The 17,528-nt window shown below is 44.1% G+C and overlaps 2 protein-coding genes across 4 annotated transcripts in view; one reads left to right on the top strand and one right to left on the bottom strand.

Moving 5' to 3' along the window:
• The window catches only part of LOC124164351, a 239,991-nt gene extending 229,958 nt beyond the window's left edge, over window positions 1–10,033 (top strand). For all 3 annotated transcript variants that reach the window (XM_046541638.1, XM_046541637.1, XM_046541639.1), the window contains one exon: window positions 9,779–10,033. In XM_046541638.1, coding sequence (XP_046397594.1) covers window positions 9,779–9,841 — 63 coding nt within the window. In that variant the 3' untranslated portion in view covers window positions 9,842–10,033. The remainder of the gene's footprint in view (window positions 1–9,778) is intronic.
• A 2,454-nt stretch (window positions 10,034–12,487) lies between these two features.
• LOC124164295 lies at window positions 12,488–13,399 on the bottom strand. Its single transcript, XM_046541543.1, has 2 exons — window positions 13,162–13,399; window positions 12,488–13,073 (listed from the first exon to the last, which is right to left on the bottom strand). The coding sequence occupies exons 1-2, from the start codon at window positions 13,373–13,375 to the stop codon at window positions 12,841–12,843; spliced, it is 447 nt and encodes a 148-aa protein (XP_046397499.1). The 5' UTR covers window positions 13,376–13,399; the 3' UTR covers window positions 12,488–12,840.
• Window positions 13,400–17,528: the final 4,129 nt, after the last annotated feature.

The raw sequence follows: 17,528 nt of genomic DNA, 5'->3' as shown, positions 1-17,528 counted from the left end.
TAGGTAAATCCTCCTTGTCACTGGTCCGAGCACCAGAGGTGGACGCCGTGCGAAGGAAAGTCCCAGCGCACGCCAAATCACGGACAACGACAAACGCTAATCAAAGTAGGGAAGGTGGTCGAAATTGTCAAAGGTGCGGCAAGAAACCGTCGCACGTGTTCGTGCAGTGTCCAGCGCATCAGTCTGCGTGCGCCATACGTAAGAAAAAGGGACATTGGGCGGCCGTATGCAGAAAAAAAATGGTGGCAGACATCAACACTCAACGCCAAAGTGAGGGTGACTATTTTTTTCTAGGGAGCATATCGATGGGAGGGTGGAGAGTCCCAATCGTCATCAATAAGTAGAAAATCTCTTTTAAAGTCGACACGGGTGCTGACGTCACAGTGATCGAGACCGAATTATTTGAAAAATTTCATGGAATACGTTTGGAAAACGCAAATTCGTTCCTGAGTGGTCCTACCCGCAGCAGATTGCCAGCCAAAGGCAAATTCAAAATAACATTACGCTGGAAGAATCGAGAATACGAGGATGAGATCTACGTGGTTCCGGGAGTCGATGACGCTCTCCTGGGACTACTTGCTATCTCTGGCCTCGGAATTTCATCCTGGTTGCGGGAAATAAAGGCTGGCCACCCGGAAGAAAACTACAACGAACTTTTCCAGGGTCTCAGAAGAATGACTGAGCCATACGTCCTTCGCATAAAAGAGGGAGCAGCGCCATATGCCGTGTCCACGGCAAGAAGAGTACCCCTGCCACTAAGAGATAAGGTAGAAGCTGAAATCAAGAAAATGGAAGCAGAAGGGATTATAACACCCGTAGAGGAGCCTACGGATTGGTGTGCCCCCATGGTGGTCGTCCCGAAAGCCGATGGATCAGTCCGAATATGCGTAGACTTCACGCAATTAAACAAAAATATTCGGAGAGAACGGCATGAGCTGCCGTCAGTTGACGAATACCTAAGCCTGCTAAGAGCGGCAGAGTCAAAATTCTTCTCGAAATTGGACGCTAGTAGAGGCTATTACCAGATCCCACTAAGAAGAGAGTGCCTTTTGCTGACCACTTTTATAACGCCCTTCGGAAGATATTGTTTCAACTGTATGCCTATGGGACTGTCATCGGCAGGAGAGCACTTTCAACGGCGAATGTCAGAGGCATTGGCAGGTCTAAAGGGAGTAATAAACGTCATGGACGACATCCTTGTGTTTGGGGCGACAGAAAAGGAGCACAATGAGCGGTTGCAGGCAGTCCCTCAATGACTCAGAGAGAGGGGAATTACATTGAACAGCGACAAATGCAAGATCCGCGTGAGGGAAACTAAATTTCTGGGTCATATTATATTGGCATCGGAGGAGATTAAACCAGACCCGGATAAGATCACTGCCACAGAAAGAATGTCGCAGCCAGAAACAGTCACCGAAATACGTCACTTCTTGGGGATGGTGCATTATCATTTAAAATTCCTACCACGTTTGGCAGACATCACCCAACCTCTGAGAGAGTTGATAAAGGAAAAAGAACCTCTCTCATGGACGCAGGTACACACCGACGCATGGAAAGAAATTAAGCGAAGGTTGACAAGCGCCCCAGCGTTAGCATTGTACGAAACGAACCGCCCGACGCGAATACTAGCCGACTCATCGCCGCACGGCCTGGGAGCAGTGATAGAACAGCTGCAGCCTGATAATGAATAGAGGGCAACCAGTTTTGCGTCGTGCGCTTTGAAGGAAACCGAGCGACGCTATGCACAATTAGAAAAGGAAGTTTTAGCACTCACGTGGGCGTGTGAAAAATTTTCTAGTTACTTACTGGGGAAGGAATTTATTCTCGGTATGGATCACAAACCTTTAGTGGCGCTTTTGGGATCAAAACCCATTAGTGAACTCTCAGCTCGAGTGCGGCGTTTTCGCATGCGCCTCATGCGCTTTGATTATGATGTCGTGTACGTTCCAGGGAAAAAGTTGTTTACACCGGATGCGCTCTCAAGATCTCCGATCCCCGAAACGCCGAGAGAGAGCGACATTCTGAGTGACGAAGAGGTGGAGCTCTATGTCCAGGAAATATGCGCGGAAACACCCATGACTGACAAAGTACTCAAGGCGGTATGGGAAGCGCAGCAGCGAGACGAAAAAATGCGCCGATTGATAAAGTATGTTGAAGAAGGTTGGCCACATAAGGATAAATTAAGCCTAGAGGAAACTAATTTCTACAGTGAACGTGCAAACCTCTTCCTCCTTAACGGTCTTCTAGTCCGGGGGACAAGAATCTGGAATTCTGGAATCATTAAGGAGAGATATGCTGAGTCGACTTCATGCAGGGCACCTGGGAATCACCAAGTGTAGGAACAGGATCCAAGAGTCCGTGTGGTGGCCAGGCGTAGGCAAAGAAATTCAAGATTTAATTAGTATATGTCCTGAATGTCTTGAACGCAGGCCAGGGAGAGTGGAGCCGCTAAAGCCGAGTGAGACACCAGCGCGACCCTGGCAGGTCGTTGGGATTGACATTTTCCACAGCCGCGGTCGAGAATATCTAGTTGCAGTTGACTATTTTTCAAAATATCCTGAGGTCGCTAGATTGGAGAACACTAGGGCACCTTTATTGGTTGGGAAACTGAAAGCCATTTTCGCGCGGCATGGTATTCCCGAAATCGTCTGGGCGGATAATGGGCAATGGATAATCTTTTAGTTGAAATGACTTCCGAAATTTTGCGAGAGAATACGGTTTTGAACTTCTAACGAGCAGTCCATATCATCCAAAAAGCAATGGCCAGGCGGAAGCAGCAGTCAAAATTGTAAAAAATATATTCGCCTAAGAAACAGATCCATGTTTGGGCCTTCTCGCATATCGATCTTCAAGGTTGGAATCGGGGTATTCTCCGTCAGAGTTACTAATGGGTCGAAAGCTCAGAACAAACGTCCCAATGGGTCACATGCGGTTAGCTCCTAAGTGGCCCGACCTCGAAGCCCTCCGGCACAAGAACCACTTCATCACAGAGAGGGCTAAGCGGAATTACAACCGACGGCATCGCGCCTGAGAACTGCCTTCACTGACAGCGGGGGACAGAGTATGGGTGAAAGACCGCCGGGAGTATGGGACAATCATTGTAGAGGCAGGTCGTCCTCGATCATATCTTCGCCATGGAGACCGGCCATGAAGTCGTGAGAAGAAATCGAGCAGCGCTGACTCTGACTCGGGCACCAGCAGAATTGGAGGGGGGACCCGATCCTGAGTTCGTGGGGTCATTCCCAGACCCTCGTGAAAAAGAGGTTCAGCCGGAGAGAGCAGACGGAGCAGTACAAGAGTACCGAACTGGACGAAGAGGAGTGATCGTTCGTCCTCCACAAAGACTGCAGATGCAGTAACGGCATTTTTGCCGCCACATATTTTATTCGTTTTTTTCAGAAGGAGAGATGTGGCGGGTTCGAGCTCTGGCGGTCGAACAGGGCGACCTTCATCCCGGGGTGTCTGCCGGCGTGTATGATTACGGTGGGCTGATGTAGGAGCGGTGGGTCGGCCGATGAGTATAAATACGGCAGGCTGACGGCGGAGCGGGGAGTTTGTCATGTTGCACAGTACGAGATTGTTACGCTGTTTTCCGCTCTCTGAAATAAACGAGTTATCCCACAGAATTCTTCTTAATTATTACGCCCGTCAGCACAGGAATGACGAAAGAAGTTTTCAAGAAGAAGAATAGAACCTTCTGTAATAAAGCGCAGGAATTAAAATATAGTAAGAGATTGGTGAAATCTGTGTGGAGAGTGTTTGTGTATGGATGTGAGACTTGGGCGATGGGGAAGAGAGATAGGGACATGATTCGGGCATTTGATATGTGGGTTTGGAGGAAGATAGAGGGAATATGGTGGACAGATCGAGTTAGGAATGAGCAAGTGCTTAATAGGATAGATGAGAACAGAACTTTGATGGGTATAAATCAAAGGAAGGGTAACTGGCTGGGACATTTGATGAGAGGGAATGGAATTTTGAAAGCAGCTTTGGAGGGAATAGTGGAAGGGGTCAGAAGAAGGAGAAGGCTGAAGATTATCGACAACGTTAAAATTGGAAAATATGGAGACTTGAGGGAGATGGCCGGAGACAGGAGAGAATGGAGACAGCGTTGGCACGGGGGACCTGCCGATGGGCAGAACACCACAAGATGATGATGAAGCTGAACTCCTTGATGATTTTAATTTCGTGCGGGAACGAAACTAAACCTAGGCCTCGTATTATCGTTTCCCTCCAGGTCGAAACGAAACATCAGTTTCGTTTCACTTGCTAACCCTGCCATCAGTATCGTCACTGTGGCGATCAAAGAGTGTCAATGCGCTTCACAATGGCAAAGGCTGAAAGACAAAAGAGGTCACGATTGCAATGGAGGAATATTTTCATAGAACCTGCTGTTTGAGAAAATTAAATTAAATTTTGGCTAATCTTTGATATCACATGACTAATGAGTTTAAAAAATGCTAATTATATTCGTTGTTTGCGTAGTTAACACAATCAGCGCGGCGCACATCAATTTACGTGAACTGCCGGTCTGGCCGGGAGGCCTTTCTCCGCCTCCCTACGTAACTAATATCCACTTCCGAGTCTTTCGATAGTGTGTGTGGTCATCAGCCAGCTTCCTTCTTCCAACTTGTGTGCACTGTTTGAAAACAGCAGTATTTGAACGGAAGTTTTGGCACGAAAACCTCTCTCTATTTTTCTTTCTTATTTTAAAGGCCGATTTTGACGACTTCAATGAAAACCTCGCCCGTATTGGATGTGAATCAGAATTTGCCGCTTTGCGATTTATCCATTGCCATCGATTGCTACTGCGTTCATGGTTGACCTGCTTCTGCGACTGTTAAAACCGTGAGATATTTTTTCCACCAAACGTAGGATTTGGTGTGGGGCAGACATTTTTATTCGAAACCCAAGCAGGTCTGGTCGGATAATGATGTGTTCTGATGAAAAGGATTCTAGGCGTTGAAGAACGATAATTTCGAGAATTTTGGAGAGGTTAGAAAGTAAAGAAATGGGACGACTGTTGCCTGGAATTTTAGGATCTTTGCCCGGTTTTGGAAGAAGGATAACTTTTGCCTGTTTCCATGCAGGTGGGATGAAAGGGAAAGAATAGAAATGGTTGAAGAGATCAGAAAGAAGGAATAGAAAGTTTGGGGAACGGCTGGCATATTTCAACTGAGTGTTTGAAATATTGTCTAGCCCGGGTGCTTTTTTAGTTGAGAGGGAGTTTAGAATTTTTTGGACTATTGAGGGGTTAGCAATGGGAGTGAACACGGATGAAGAATGGAGAGTTCTTAGGAATGAATTGATTGTAGGTTCTAAAGGGGAAAGTGATTGGTCAGGGGCCATGGTTTTCTGAAGGTGGTCTGCTTGGATTTCGACTTTTTCAGCTGGGTCGAATATGAGGTTGGAGTCGGAGATAATTGGGTGGAATAGATTTTTGTCTGCCCTTTTTAGGGATCGTAGGGTTCTCCAGATCGGTTTTTGGTGGCTTTCTGTGGGATTTTCTAGCGTGAGGTTATTGATGTGGTTTTCCCAGAGCGCAGTACTGTATTTCTTGACCTCGGCTTTGACGGTGTTGCGTGACGGTGTTGGCAAGTTTGTTGTACTTGATCTTGTTGGCAGGAATGTGTTATCTTTGCCAGATATGTCGGGCCGAGTTGCGGAGTTTGATCAGGGAGACTAAGTATTTGGGGAATCTGTCAGGTCTGGTGTTGCGGGGAACAAAAGTGCGTGAGACGCTGTCTTTTGCGGAGTGAAGGGCTGTTTTAAGTGCTTCTGCCTGTTTCTCTATTGATTGTGGGGTGGGATTTGAGATTGGGAGGAGAGAGGAGAGAGAATCATTTAACAGGAGAGGGAATTTTTCCCAATCTGTTACCGTGAATTTGGAAGGTATTAGTTGCTTATTGGATATGGGGATGGAGAATTTTAAGGGCATATGGTCGGGGGTGAAGGAGTAAACAACGGAGGGAGTGAATTTAATGGGAAGGTTTAGAGAGAATCCAAAATCAATAATGTCGCATGATCGTGGGGCATAATGCGTTGACTGGAGTGGGGAAAGTGGGAGGATGTTTTTGTTTTTAATAAAGTTGTAGAGGATTCTGCCGTTTTTGTTGGTCCGGTTGCTGTTCCAAAATGAATGCTTAGCATTCCAGTCGCCGAAGAAGATACCGCTTGGTACAGAAAACAGGCGTTCTAGGTTGTCCACTGTCATGTGTTTGGAAGGGATTCTGCATACTGTGTATATATTTAAGGGACCGGCTTTCGTGTGGATCGATACACCAAGAGCTTCGAACACGTCGGGAATGGGAGAGTTGAGGAGGGAGTGAGGAATGTTCTTACGGACCAGAATTGCTACTCCTCTGCCACGTGTTGTGTTGCGGTCCAGTCTGTAGGTTTTGTAGTGTGGAGAGAAAAAGGAGAGTGTGGGTTTTAGGTGTGTTTCCTGTAAGAGTATGATGTCTATGTTGGTGTCGATGGCGTACTGGAGGAGTTCATGTTTTTTAGTCCGTACGCCGTTGCAGTTCCAAGAGATAACATGTAGAGAGTTAACGTCTGTAGTGTGTATGTTCATGGTGAGTCTTGGAGGAGTAGCATTTGAGACAGAAGGAAGTGTTTCCTTGCTGAAACGGATTGAAGGGAGGAAAGTTGGGAGCTGTTGGATTGGAACCAGGAGGTAAGGTCGTTGGGATCTGAAGGTTGGTCTGCGGGAAGGTCATTGGTGAGGGAAGGAAATTGTTGTGGGTTTGCGGCTGCGGCGAATGAGCGAAGCAGGGGAGTGGGTTCTGGAGTGGGAAGTGAGTTAGTAGCTGGCGTGCTGCGGCGGGCAGTCATGGCAGCTTTCGCTGTGCGGTGCTTTTCGCAGCCGCTGTAGGTAGCTGTGTGGGCCTTGCCGCAAAGTGCACATGTGGCAGGAGTTTCAGTTGTCTTTTTCCACTCTGCGCTAATATGGCCTTCTCCTCAACGCACGCATTTTGGAGGGAGGTTGCAGAAGTTCTTAGTATGCCCAATTGCTTGGCAGCGGTGGCATTGTACTGGTTGTGCAGGTTATTTGAAGATTGTGATGGTAATTTTGAGGTAATTTTAATAATTAATATTGAAAGAGGAAAGTTCGATAACTGTCGAAATTCCCGGCGCACGTCTGCAACACCGCGCGGTAGTATAAAAAAAAATGCCGTAAAATTTTTTTTCTTTATAGCTCTGATGCTCAAAATAGGGGTGCGCCTCTTACACGTGTGCGCCTCTTACACAAGCTTATACGGTACTTCCTGTATCAGGGGAAGTTCTACAAGCAGAAAGAAGGAGTACCCATGGGTTCCCCGCTGTCACCGGCCATCGCCAATCTATTCATGGAGGACTTTGAGGAACGAGCACTTGAGTCGGCCCCTCTCCACCGGAAGCACTTTTTTGGATATGTGGATGACGCCTTCATAGTCTGGCCACACGGATCTGAGTCGCTGACGGACTTCCTAGCGCATATGAACAGCGTCCATCCCAACATCAAGTTCACCACGGAGACCGAAAAGGACAACCGGCTACCCTTCCTAGACATCCTGATTGAACAAAGGGTTGACGGCAGCCGAGGACACAGCATGTATCGGAAACCCACGCACAAGGACCTGTACCTCAATGGAAGGAGCCACCACCACCCAGCGCAGAAAAATGGAGTGTTGAGAACTCTCATCCACCGAGCCAAAGCTGTCTCTGACGCCGAACACCTAAAGTCGGAAATTGATCACCTGAGGACTACCTTCCGCTCAAACGGATTTACAGAGGGAGACATCAAAATGACCCTTAAAAAGTCCTTAAGGAAAAAAGCAGAAGCTGATAAACCTGACGTAAAACCAACAGGGAGAGCCTGCCTGCCATATGTCTCAACAATATCCAACAAAATTTCTAGGATATTAAGAAGGCATAATGTGGAGACAATCCACAAACCACTGGGAAAACTCAAGGCCCTTCTCGGAACCACAAAGGATAAATTTGGATTGAAGACATCAGGAGTCTATCGCATACCGTGTGAGTGCGGCCAAGTGTACATCGGGGAGACCGGACGCACCATTGAAAAACGCTTGAAGGAGCACGAAAGATGCATCAGACTGTACTATCCCAATAAGTCTGCAGTGGCCGAGCACAGCCTAGAAAACGGTCACCGAATAAATTTTCAAGATACAAAACTAATATGCCAGGCCAAAAATTACTGGGACCGTGTCCTGAAGGAGTCAGTAGAAATCAGGTTTGAGGGGAAAAACATGAACCGAGACTCCGGCTTCCACCTGAGCAATGCGTGGAAACCAGCTCTGAAAAAGCTGAAGGGGGAGAGGACACGCATTGGCCCGACCGTCGACCAATCAGAGCCCACCTGAAACCAACGCGACGGTATATAGGAAGGACACAACTTGGCTAATCCATTCACCCTGAAGACGATGGCAGACTTAGCCTTCGAAACGTCGGGGCTGACAAACCCTTGGACCCGGCCGGAAACCCGAGAACTCTTCCTCCAGTCTATTCGCCGGGAAAACCTTAGATCCTTCAATAAGACCATATTTTACTTTGTAATTAACAATAGCTTCTGGGAGGTTTGCTATGTAAGAATTTAAAGAAAAGGCTAGTGAAGTGTCTGATCTGGAGTGTAGCGCTTTACGGTGCAGAAACGTGGACACTTAGGAAGGAGGACGAGAGAAGGCTCAAGGCATTCGAGATGTGGGTGTAGCAAAGAATGGAGGAGGTGAAGTGGAGGGAGAGGAGGAGGAACGACAAAGGAGGCTGGACATGGTGGGTGAGCAGAGGCAGCTTTTAGATGAGATACGGAGGAGACAGAAGGTATGGATGGAACGAGTACTTAGAGGGGATGGGATGTTGAAAACAGTGTTAGAGGGAAGAATGTTAGGTAAGCAAGGGAGGGGAAGGAAAAGAATAGGATTTCTGGATAGAATGGAAGGTATTAGGTCATATGGATCACTGAAGAGGGATGTGCAGATGTGATGGGGGGCTCCAGGAGTCCTTAAGCTCTCCATGGAAACTTACCTTAATCGGTAGGATACTTAATAATGATAATCAACTATAACATGTTTCCTTGAAACATATTGCAATACTGAAAACAGCAATCTTGACAATGATAATGAATCGAAGCGTGAGTTTGACATGTATCACGGTCATATCCATTCGGATTGCGTCACTAGTTTGAGAGAGTGCTTGCACGATTATTCAATAATTTTTCTGAGCATATACATTAAGGTAAAAGAATATACAGAATGGCATGGTGACGTTTGCTATTTTACTCATTTAACTATGTTGTCTCTTTTATTCCGATGCTCCATTTTTATGCTAGCCTTGGAACTTTTGGACAGTTTGTCATTTTTTGCCCCGGAATACAACGCTGTACCGTAGTTGGTTTTTCCAGTGAAAAATTTTAAGGATTAAATTTGGCTCCCTGCTATTTTAAAATGACAGAGTGACAGCATTCGGGAATGAGAGCATGCGCCGCCAAAGTATTTTTAAACTTGGCACTTTTTTTCCTTTGTCACATGTAGTTTGAAAAGAGTGTTTATGCTTCGTGTCACGTTTTCAAGTGCTGATAAAGGGCTCTAAAGGCAAGGTAAGGTCGTAGAATTACTCGAATTACTTATCCGAGGGCATAATTGCATGAATTTGATACAATGAGTGTGTTTACGTGAGGCCTAATTGCTGGGAAATCCACCGTGTGGCTGCACCCTTGCCATCTCGCTGATGGAATTTTAAAAGCTCATAAATTAACTCCCGTATTCTCCTTTTTCAGGTAAGTTCCGCTGGTGATCCAGGTGAATGTTTATCCCCTCATGCGGCGGCCATTTCTCAGTGAGTACGAAATATTTATCCCTGTTTGCATCGCTTTCTGGGGCCCTATTTCGATGCATCACAATTTTTAATTCAAGCCATCAACTCCATTTGCCTATGGCAGGCACTGTGCAATAAGCTATCCCTTGAGAGGGCGGCATTTAAGTCTAGAAAAATACGAGGCCCTTAAAAAGAAGTTTTTTTCCAGAGCCCTTATCCGCCCCTCGCTATTATGACTCCAATTAATATTCCGAATGAGTTAATGATGGGCTTGCCTCCTTGAAATTATGCACCATTCTCATCATCCGTCTTTCGCCGCAATCAGCCTCTCCACGCCGCCGAGAGATGACTCTGAATCAGGGACCTCCTCACCCGACATCATTTCTCCACGCTACTCCATTAGTGCCATTGTTTCAATAATCGAATAGCAAAGTATATAATTAATCTAATGTTGTTTGGGAAATAAAACTGGAAGGACAGTGGGAGATAAATGGTATAAATGTGTGATTAGGGATGATATACCGTTGACCGAGGAGGTAGCGGGTGCTGGAAAATATTAGTTAGTCTGTAACTGGAAGTGACTAAGATAAGTGGAGGGGTAGTGGTAAGAGGAAGCTGATTGCAGGGACGGAAGACGATGAAATATTAAAAGAGGTCGTTACCTGAAGAATGTAAACATGGAATATGTATTTTGCGCAACAATGGTATCACGGAATTGATTAGAATAGATTAATACACAAAGATTTGGTAAAATGAAGGTAGTTTTTTCAAGGAATTGAATGAAATCACAAAAAGCCTTCTCAAAAAACAATTTTTGAATGAGGGTTAAGCTCTCTGAAAACATGACCATTGAATGGATGAACTCGTAGGTAGTCGTAGGTGCATATTCTAGCTTGCATGCATTCCGGATTGGCCCAATTAATCCGCCCAATAGCCTGACCTGTTCAGGATTTGAGATTATTAATGCGTGAGATGCCGTGGGGCGGGGTGCATTGTGTGAATTCCTGATTTCGCTTTTTAGGCCGTTTCCGTTGCAAATGTTACTCTGCGGAGTGATTATCTCTGGCCTCTGCTCTAACGCAACTAATAAACTCCAAACGATCTAGTAGCTGCGGATATCCAGGCGTGTGAAGGAGTCCGTTTTTGAAATCTCTTAATAGGGTAGTTTCCTTCATCAATGAAAACGAAAGGCATTGATTATTATTCGTTACTCACCATTAGCAAAGCGGAATATTGAAACTATACACAAACCACCGCAAAAACTGCGTGGGGATTTAGTGCGTGTGAAGGACAACTTGGGACTCAGAACACCTGGAGTTTACCGTATCCCATGTCAGTGTGGGAAAGTGTACATCGGAGAGACTGGGCGCACGGTAGAGACACGAATTAAAGAGCACAAGAGGTGTATAAGACTGTTCCATCCGGAGAAATCGGCCCTCGCTGAACACAGCCTAACGGAAGATCATATAATATCTTTCGATGAGGCTCGAGTGATCTCTAAGGCACCTTTGTTTTGGGATCGTCTCCTTAAAGAAGCCATTGAGATCCGGCTGGAGAGGAATAAAGTAAATCGCGATTCTGGGTACACGATAAGCACGGAATGGAAACCGTTAATCAAAAAGATAACGGACAGAAGACGACAACAATGCCCCCCGGTTTGAACGGCTATATAAGCGCAGGAAGGCAGGCCTGCAGCACATTCATTCTCTGAGGACGATGGAAGAGTGTTCCGTCGAAACGTTAGACCAAAAAAGTCTCACTGGGCTAGAAACCCGAGAAATATTTATAAGAAATATTCGCCGAGAAAAAACAAGATCATATATCACCATTAGTGAGTTCATAATATACTCCGTCAACACCACTCCGCCACCACTGCGGGAAAGGCGGTGCGTGTCCACCATTGTTAGGCTAAACGCTCCTTAAGATATCTAGTTTTTTTTTTAAGTTCATTGAAAGAATTGTCGGGCATTCAAGAAGAGTTGGGATGTTTTACGATGGCTGTATGAACCAGACTACGAAGCGTTGCAGCTGTGGGAACGTTGGAAATTAAGTGAAACTCATTTATGGAGTTATTAAAAATATTTTTTGCTAAACTATCACGCACACAACATTGCATGATAGCAAACAATGCTCGACGGCTGTTTCCACACTATCCGTATTTAGTGATGTCCCTAAAATGGTGGATTGCGACGAACCTGCTTCGTAGTAATTATGATGCTATCTGCTCACCAATTACCTAGGTACGAAGAGAGAGAAAAAAGCAGAATATGGCTTGCGTGCCGCATTCTGGGAAGGTCTTTGATTTGCCTCGCTCGTACTTGCACAATCTGACGTGTGTACGAAGGTGCAGTCAAAATTGCGCCATGTAAAGCGGTGAATTACTAGAACATATGCGAGAATGCGTGGCCGTGAGATGGCAAAATAGCCCCTGTCCTAATTTCGTTCATTCATTTGCACAATTCCACGACATTTAGAAATTGATGCTGCTCTAACCTGCACAATTCCGTGCCCCATGTAAAACGGCCTTTAGAGAGCCTTGGTCTCGCCTAGAACCCTAGGGGTAAGACCAAGTGGGAGTGTAATTGATGCCGAGAAGTGGCTCTCATAATTAGCCATGCTTCACAATAAGATTCCATAGCTTTGCGAAGGAATGGTAAATTGACTATTGCTTAGGTGTCTAAGACTAATCGAAAATGTCCCAATGAAATTGCTCAACGAACAGTTGGGCTGCATCAGCGCTGAGATGACGGTCCTCGTCATGGATAATAGCATTCCCAGGAGTCAGCATGTCTCTTCTTTTGTTTTTAATGAGATTGGACGTGATTTTTTATAATCTTTCTCACCTAAGCCACAGTGCATCAAAAAAATTCTCTTCGATTGGCATGAAGGTCAAGACATATCATTGCTGCAGCCATTCCTCGAGTTTTCTGTCTGTCGCTCCGCAGTGCACAGTTGGCGGGAGAATCAATTGAGGCAGAGTAGTTAATGAGATTGCATGAACTAATCTTAAACTAACAACTTATGCTAAGAAATGTATGTGAAGACATATGTACCTGGCAAATGAGGAGGATCACTAATCCAACAATTATCTTCGTCTACACTCGTATTAGTGATGAGCTCACTTGGGTAACAGATTTTTTTAGCTTTCCTTTTCCGCTTCCTCTCCTCACCAGCCATGCTCTCCAGTACCACTTCAAGGTGAGTGTCACTACACTCAGCAGCCTTGCGCTCTACACTCACTGCTTCCAAATAAGAATCTGTGGAAAGTTTTTAATTAAAAGAGTTATGGTCCAAGCAGAAATCTATGCACATAATGAAAACTAAGCACTACACACATATACATACCAAAGTTGGGGGAAACAAACTTCACCCCCAGTATTTCCCAGTTATCCTTGGGAGCAACCTCTTTATGGATTAGTCGGCTCATTGCAACCCAGGAGTACCCAGGGGGTGGGTACCTGGTTACATTCTCACCAACTATCCAGCAGGCTGGAATTGTCTGGACGGTGACGTCCTTGAATTCCCGGTGAGGTAAAAACTCAGCCACCACAAATGGCATTCTGAAAGAAAATATTGTATGTAAAAAATATAGAAAATTAAAAAAAAAAAACACAGGCAAGACAACCTACAGTTTCAGTTACCAAAAATGCAAAGGGCAATGCTGACGATCATCCTGCGAAGGTTTCTCCAGCAATGTCCGTGAGTGCAGTTTTCCGAAAATTTGACTAAGGTATTGGTGATGGTGAGAAGCTAACGTCCAAGGAAGATTACAGAAAATAGAAACCATGTCCACTAGGATGGGCCGAAAAAAGGTTTTTTTTCCTGATCAAATTTGCCCTATGCGAGAAAGTTGCGAAATGATATAGGGATCTCGCACACAAAATTTTTTTCAGATCGGATAATATTAACCACTGCCGCCCGAGCTCTAAAGTTTAAAATTTTGCGAAAAATCAGGCTGATTTCAGAATCAAACGGCTATGAAGACGAATTTAATGAAAATATGGTATAATGGATAATAAAAAAGAGTGGATACATGTTTATAGTTTATGAAAATGAAATTTGAAGTTTTTTTTGACAAAATCTATGGTTAAAAAAATGTCTATGAATTAACAACAAAATTAGAGTATAGACCACCCGCACCACACAACTCATTTTTGCCTACATTTCTAAAACTCCATTTTGGGGGCTAAATTGCTGGTAAAAAAATATTTATTTCGATTAAATTTCATTTCTTATCATATAAGTCATCATATGGTAGTAAATAATCCCACAAAAAGTAGTAATAAGGTAAATTATTTGAAATTAACATCAATCATAATGACGAATAACTTACCTGCGCAGCTATTTTCAACAAGAAATTCAACTTAGGCTTAGAAAAAACAGAACCTGAAAACTAAGCATTTCACTAAGTAGCTCTCTGCAAGTTTCGTAAAGAAACTACCCAGAACTCACCACGAGGAAGAGGCTGCCATCGAGTTCCACCCGTGTCCCCCCCAGCCAACCTTCCGAAGGACACAATTGTGAAAGCACATCAATTACTCTGAGAAAATTATTCTATTCCATTATTATTATTAGTATCCATCTCTTATGCACGATAATGCCCATCCATGCCTGCGTTCTATACTGCACACGGATTTTGATGCTAACATTATCATTTGTACCATCCTTTCAACTGCTTGTGTATGGCAGGGAAAAGGATCTGATACAGATCTTTCCGTAACAAGGTCTTCCAAGTTTTTGTTTGTCATCCCAGCTACTATTGGTGGTTGATTTACCTCAATTGGTTCACAGTCAACCAAGTCAATATAATTTTGAGCATCGAAGTTTAGAAAGATTTTGTGCTTTCCCGGCGAATGGACTGAGTGAAGAGTTCTCGGGATCGCCACCGGGTCAGGAACTCCATGTCTGCAGATGTTTTGATGACCGAGTCGGACATTGAAACGTCGGCAGATATGGAGTTCCTGACCCGGTGGCGATCCCGAAAACTCTTCACTCCGTAGAAGGTTAGCTTTGGAAAATTCGAATTTCCTCAATTCCTCCTGCTGAGTTTCTCTCGATTTCAATGTATTTGTGATGGCCATTGCACGAATTTGTCTGCGTTCATCGGCTAACATTGCAAGCGGAATATTCTCTCGGTGAGCAAAATTACATTTCCCTGAATCATAGAGTAGCGGCATAATTAGATGTCTCTATTTCTATATTTCATAAGAAGAATCATAATATGCTTCGGGACTTCTGTTCGATATTTTCTCAATTTTATTGAAAACCGCATTGGAGCGTAAACTTCGATAACAAAGTTTTCCAGGGTCATCAGTTCTTTTGACGGTTCTGAACGATAGTTCATTGAAATGAAGCAGGCGAACAAACCAATGCAAGGGTCTTCTTAGGGCCATTTCCATTCTCCTGATTAGTCCAGCATGGCTTCCGGTGTTAACCTCAGTTCCATCGCACACAATTGCTTGGAGTCCATCGATAATGATCATTTCCTCTCCTAGAAAATTCGTTATGAAATCTTAGAGGCCAATAGCTTTACTGACACATGGGGTGACATGCCATAAGTAGCGTGAACCGGGCTCTTGAACGAGAGTTACATCGAAGTAAAGAGCTTGCAGTTTAACAGTTCCCATATTCCTCCGAAGAGACGTGTGCAATCTTTCTCTTTCCCTTCTAACATTGTTCTTGTCAACAAAAAGTACATTGACTCTTTGAGTAACTAACCTGATATCTATTAGGTGCGCAGATGCAAGTGCTGCAGAGGTATGGTTTGACATGCAGAATTATTCACAGGATGATGCAAATCTTGGCAATTTCAAATCGCTTACACTAACCTTTTTCCATGAAATACTCTCCTTCACTTGCATCACATAACTCTCCGTTCAATGTCATTTCATCACCTGAGTCTTCCGAACAGAAGTGTTATGACAAAATAGGGTGGAACATTCGGGTGTTCCTTTGTTCCTTCTAACCTGCAAAGCCTCGTCTTCCTATTTTGGTCTCCTGCACATAGATGGCGCCTATCTTCATTTTCCTACTAATTCTCTGTCCTTAGGGAATTCCCATTCTAAACAAGGCATTTTCGAATGAATATCACAAACAGAATCAGTCTCACTAAAGCAATTTACATGCCGCAACATCAAAAAGCTGACGTGCGTGACGAAGAAAGTCTTGCTTTAGATCAATGAAAGCATTCTTGTTGACAGATCGAAGAATATTGCGATTATTTCCATGATATTGAATAATTTGTCAAGCAATTTGCCTATATCCAGCAACTGGGATAGAGGATCTATGCCAAATGCCTTCAATGGCATAAGCCACTGTCTCCGCGATTCCCGGCACAGAAATAATGGTATTTTAAATTTCTTCTTCAATGTACCGAGAGTACAAAAACATTTTCATCATAAGTGGGCAAATCATTAACCATGAAATTTTCGGGTGCAACAAATATCACGCACTTCACTCCACACCTGGTTTGCTTTCCCTCTATTCTAACCATTGCGTCAATCCTTCCGTAATGCTTTAGAAGGTTGGTTGGGGGACACGGGTGGAACTCGATGGTAGCCTCTTCCTCGTGGTGAATTCTGGGTAGTTTCTTTACGAAACTTGCAGAGAGCTACTTAGTGAAATGCTTGGTGTTCAGGTTCTGTTTTTTCTAAGCCTTACAAGGAGACTTTGCCTAACTGATGTCAAGAAAGAAGATGAAACCTTTTTTATTTGAAAGTAGACACTTAGATAGGAATACAGTTGAAGGGTTTTGTCCAAATACGCCTGGGTTTAAGAGAAAAAATCATTTAAAAATTGAAAAATATGGTCATGTTGAATTTAATTTTAAAAATTTCTCTTATTGTTTAAAAGTGATTTGGCCGAGTGGTATCGTACTGCGCTTCTGATGTGAAAGTCCAGGGTTCGAGACTCGGTGAGAGTAAATTTTTTCCAGTCTACCACCTCCTCCATTTTTTGTAATCCGTTCCATCCTCTTCTAATTTGTTCATTTAGGACGTTTTACATTTTTTTACTTGACTGTTGTTTGAGAATAAGCCCTAAACTGACATTTTTGTCGCTAGCTAACCCTTACTTCGAATTATTCTTTCCGTGCCAAGATTCATGAAAGCAGGAGTGGTAAAACTGTGGTGCTGGCTTCGAAGTGAAGGGAACTCATTTCCAAAGCAAAAGAGTTTAAACATATTTCCCCGGTTCCTGCTGTTGTAGTATTTAGAATATACAACAATTTTCGCTCGTCTACCTGTATGATCAATTTGGAGTATTCCAAGTGCTAAACGTCGCTATTGCTCTTCTGACTGTTGTTGCTCTCCTGTAATATATTTTTTTACCTTGGTAATCGTCAGGAAATGCCCTTATAACTTAATTTATTTTGCTGAATAACTTTTGCCGCATGTGTTTTGTTGCCAAGAACCTATTCAAGCGAATTCGATTTACCGGAGATATTGAGTTCAAAGTTAAAAGGCTAAAATGTTTGTGTATAATAGGATTTTGGAAAGGAAGAAAGAAATTTTGTCCTCAACACCTGAATAGTTGAAGGGCTAGACGATTAGAACGAAGTTTTTTCAACACATAGTAACCTGGATAGGAGGTTGAAGTACCATCTATATTTTTCGTTGGAATAGTAAGTCTCCATAAAGCCATTTTTTGGCACCCTGCCGACCATTATTCCCTACTCCTCTTGCCCTAACCGATCGATGTGCGAGGTATGCTTT

This window comes from Ischnura elegans, chromosome 8 (genome assembly GCF_921293095.1).
Source record: "Ischnura elegans chromosome 8, ioIscEleg1.1, whole genome shotgun sequence".
Lineage (NCBI taxonomy): Eukaryota > Metazoa > Arthropoda > Insecta > Odonata > Coenagrionidae > Ischnura > Ischnura elegans.
The sequence above is the reverse complement of the archived record's forward strand: the minus strand, read 5'-3'. Positions and strand labels throughout refer to the sequence as shown.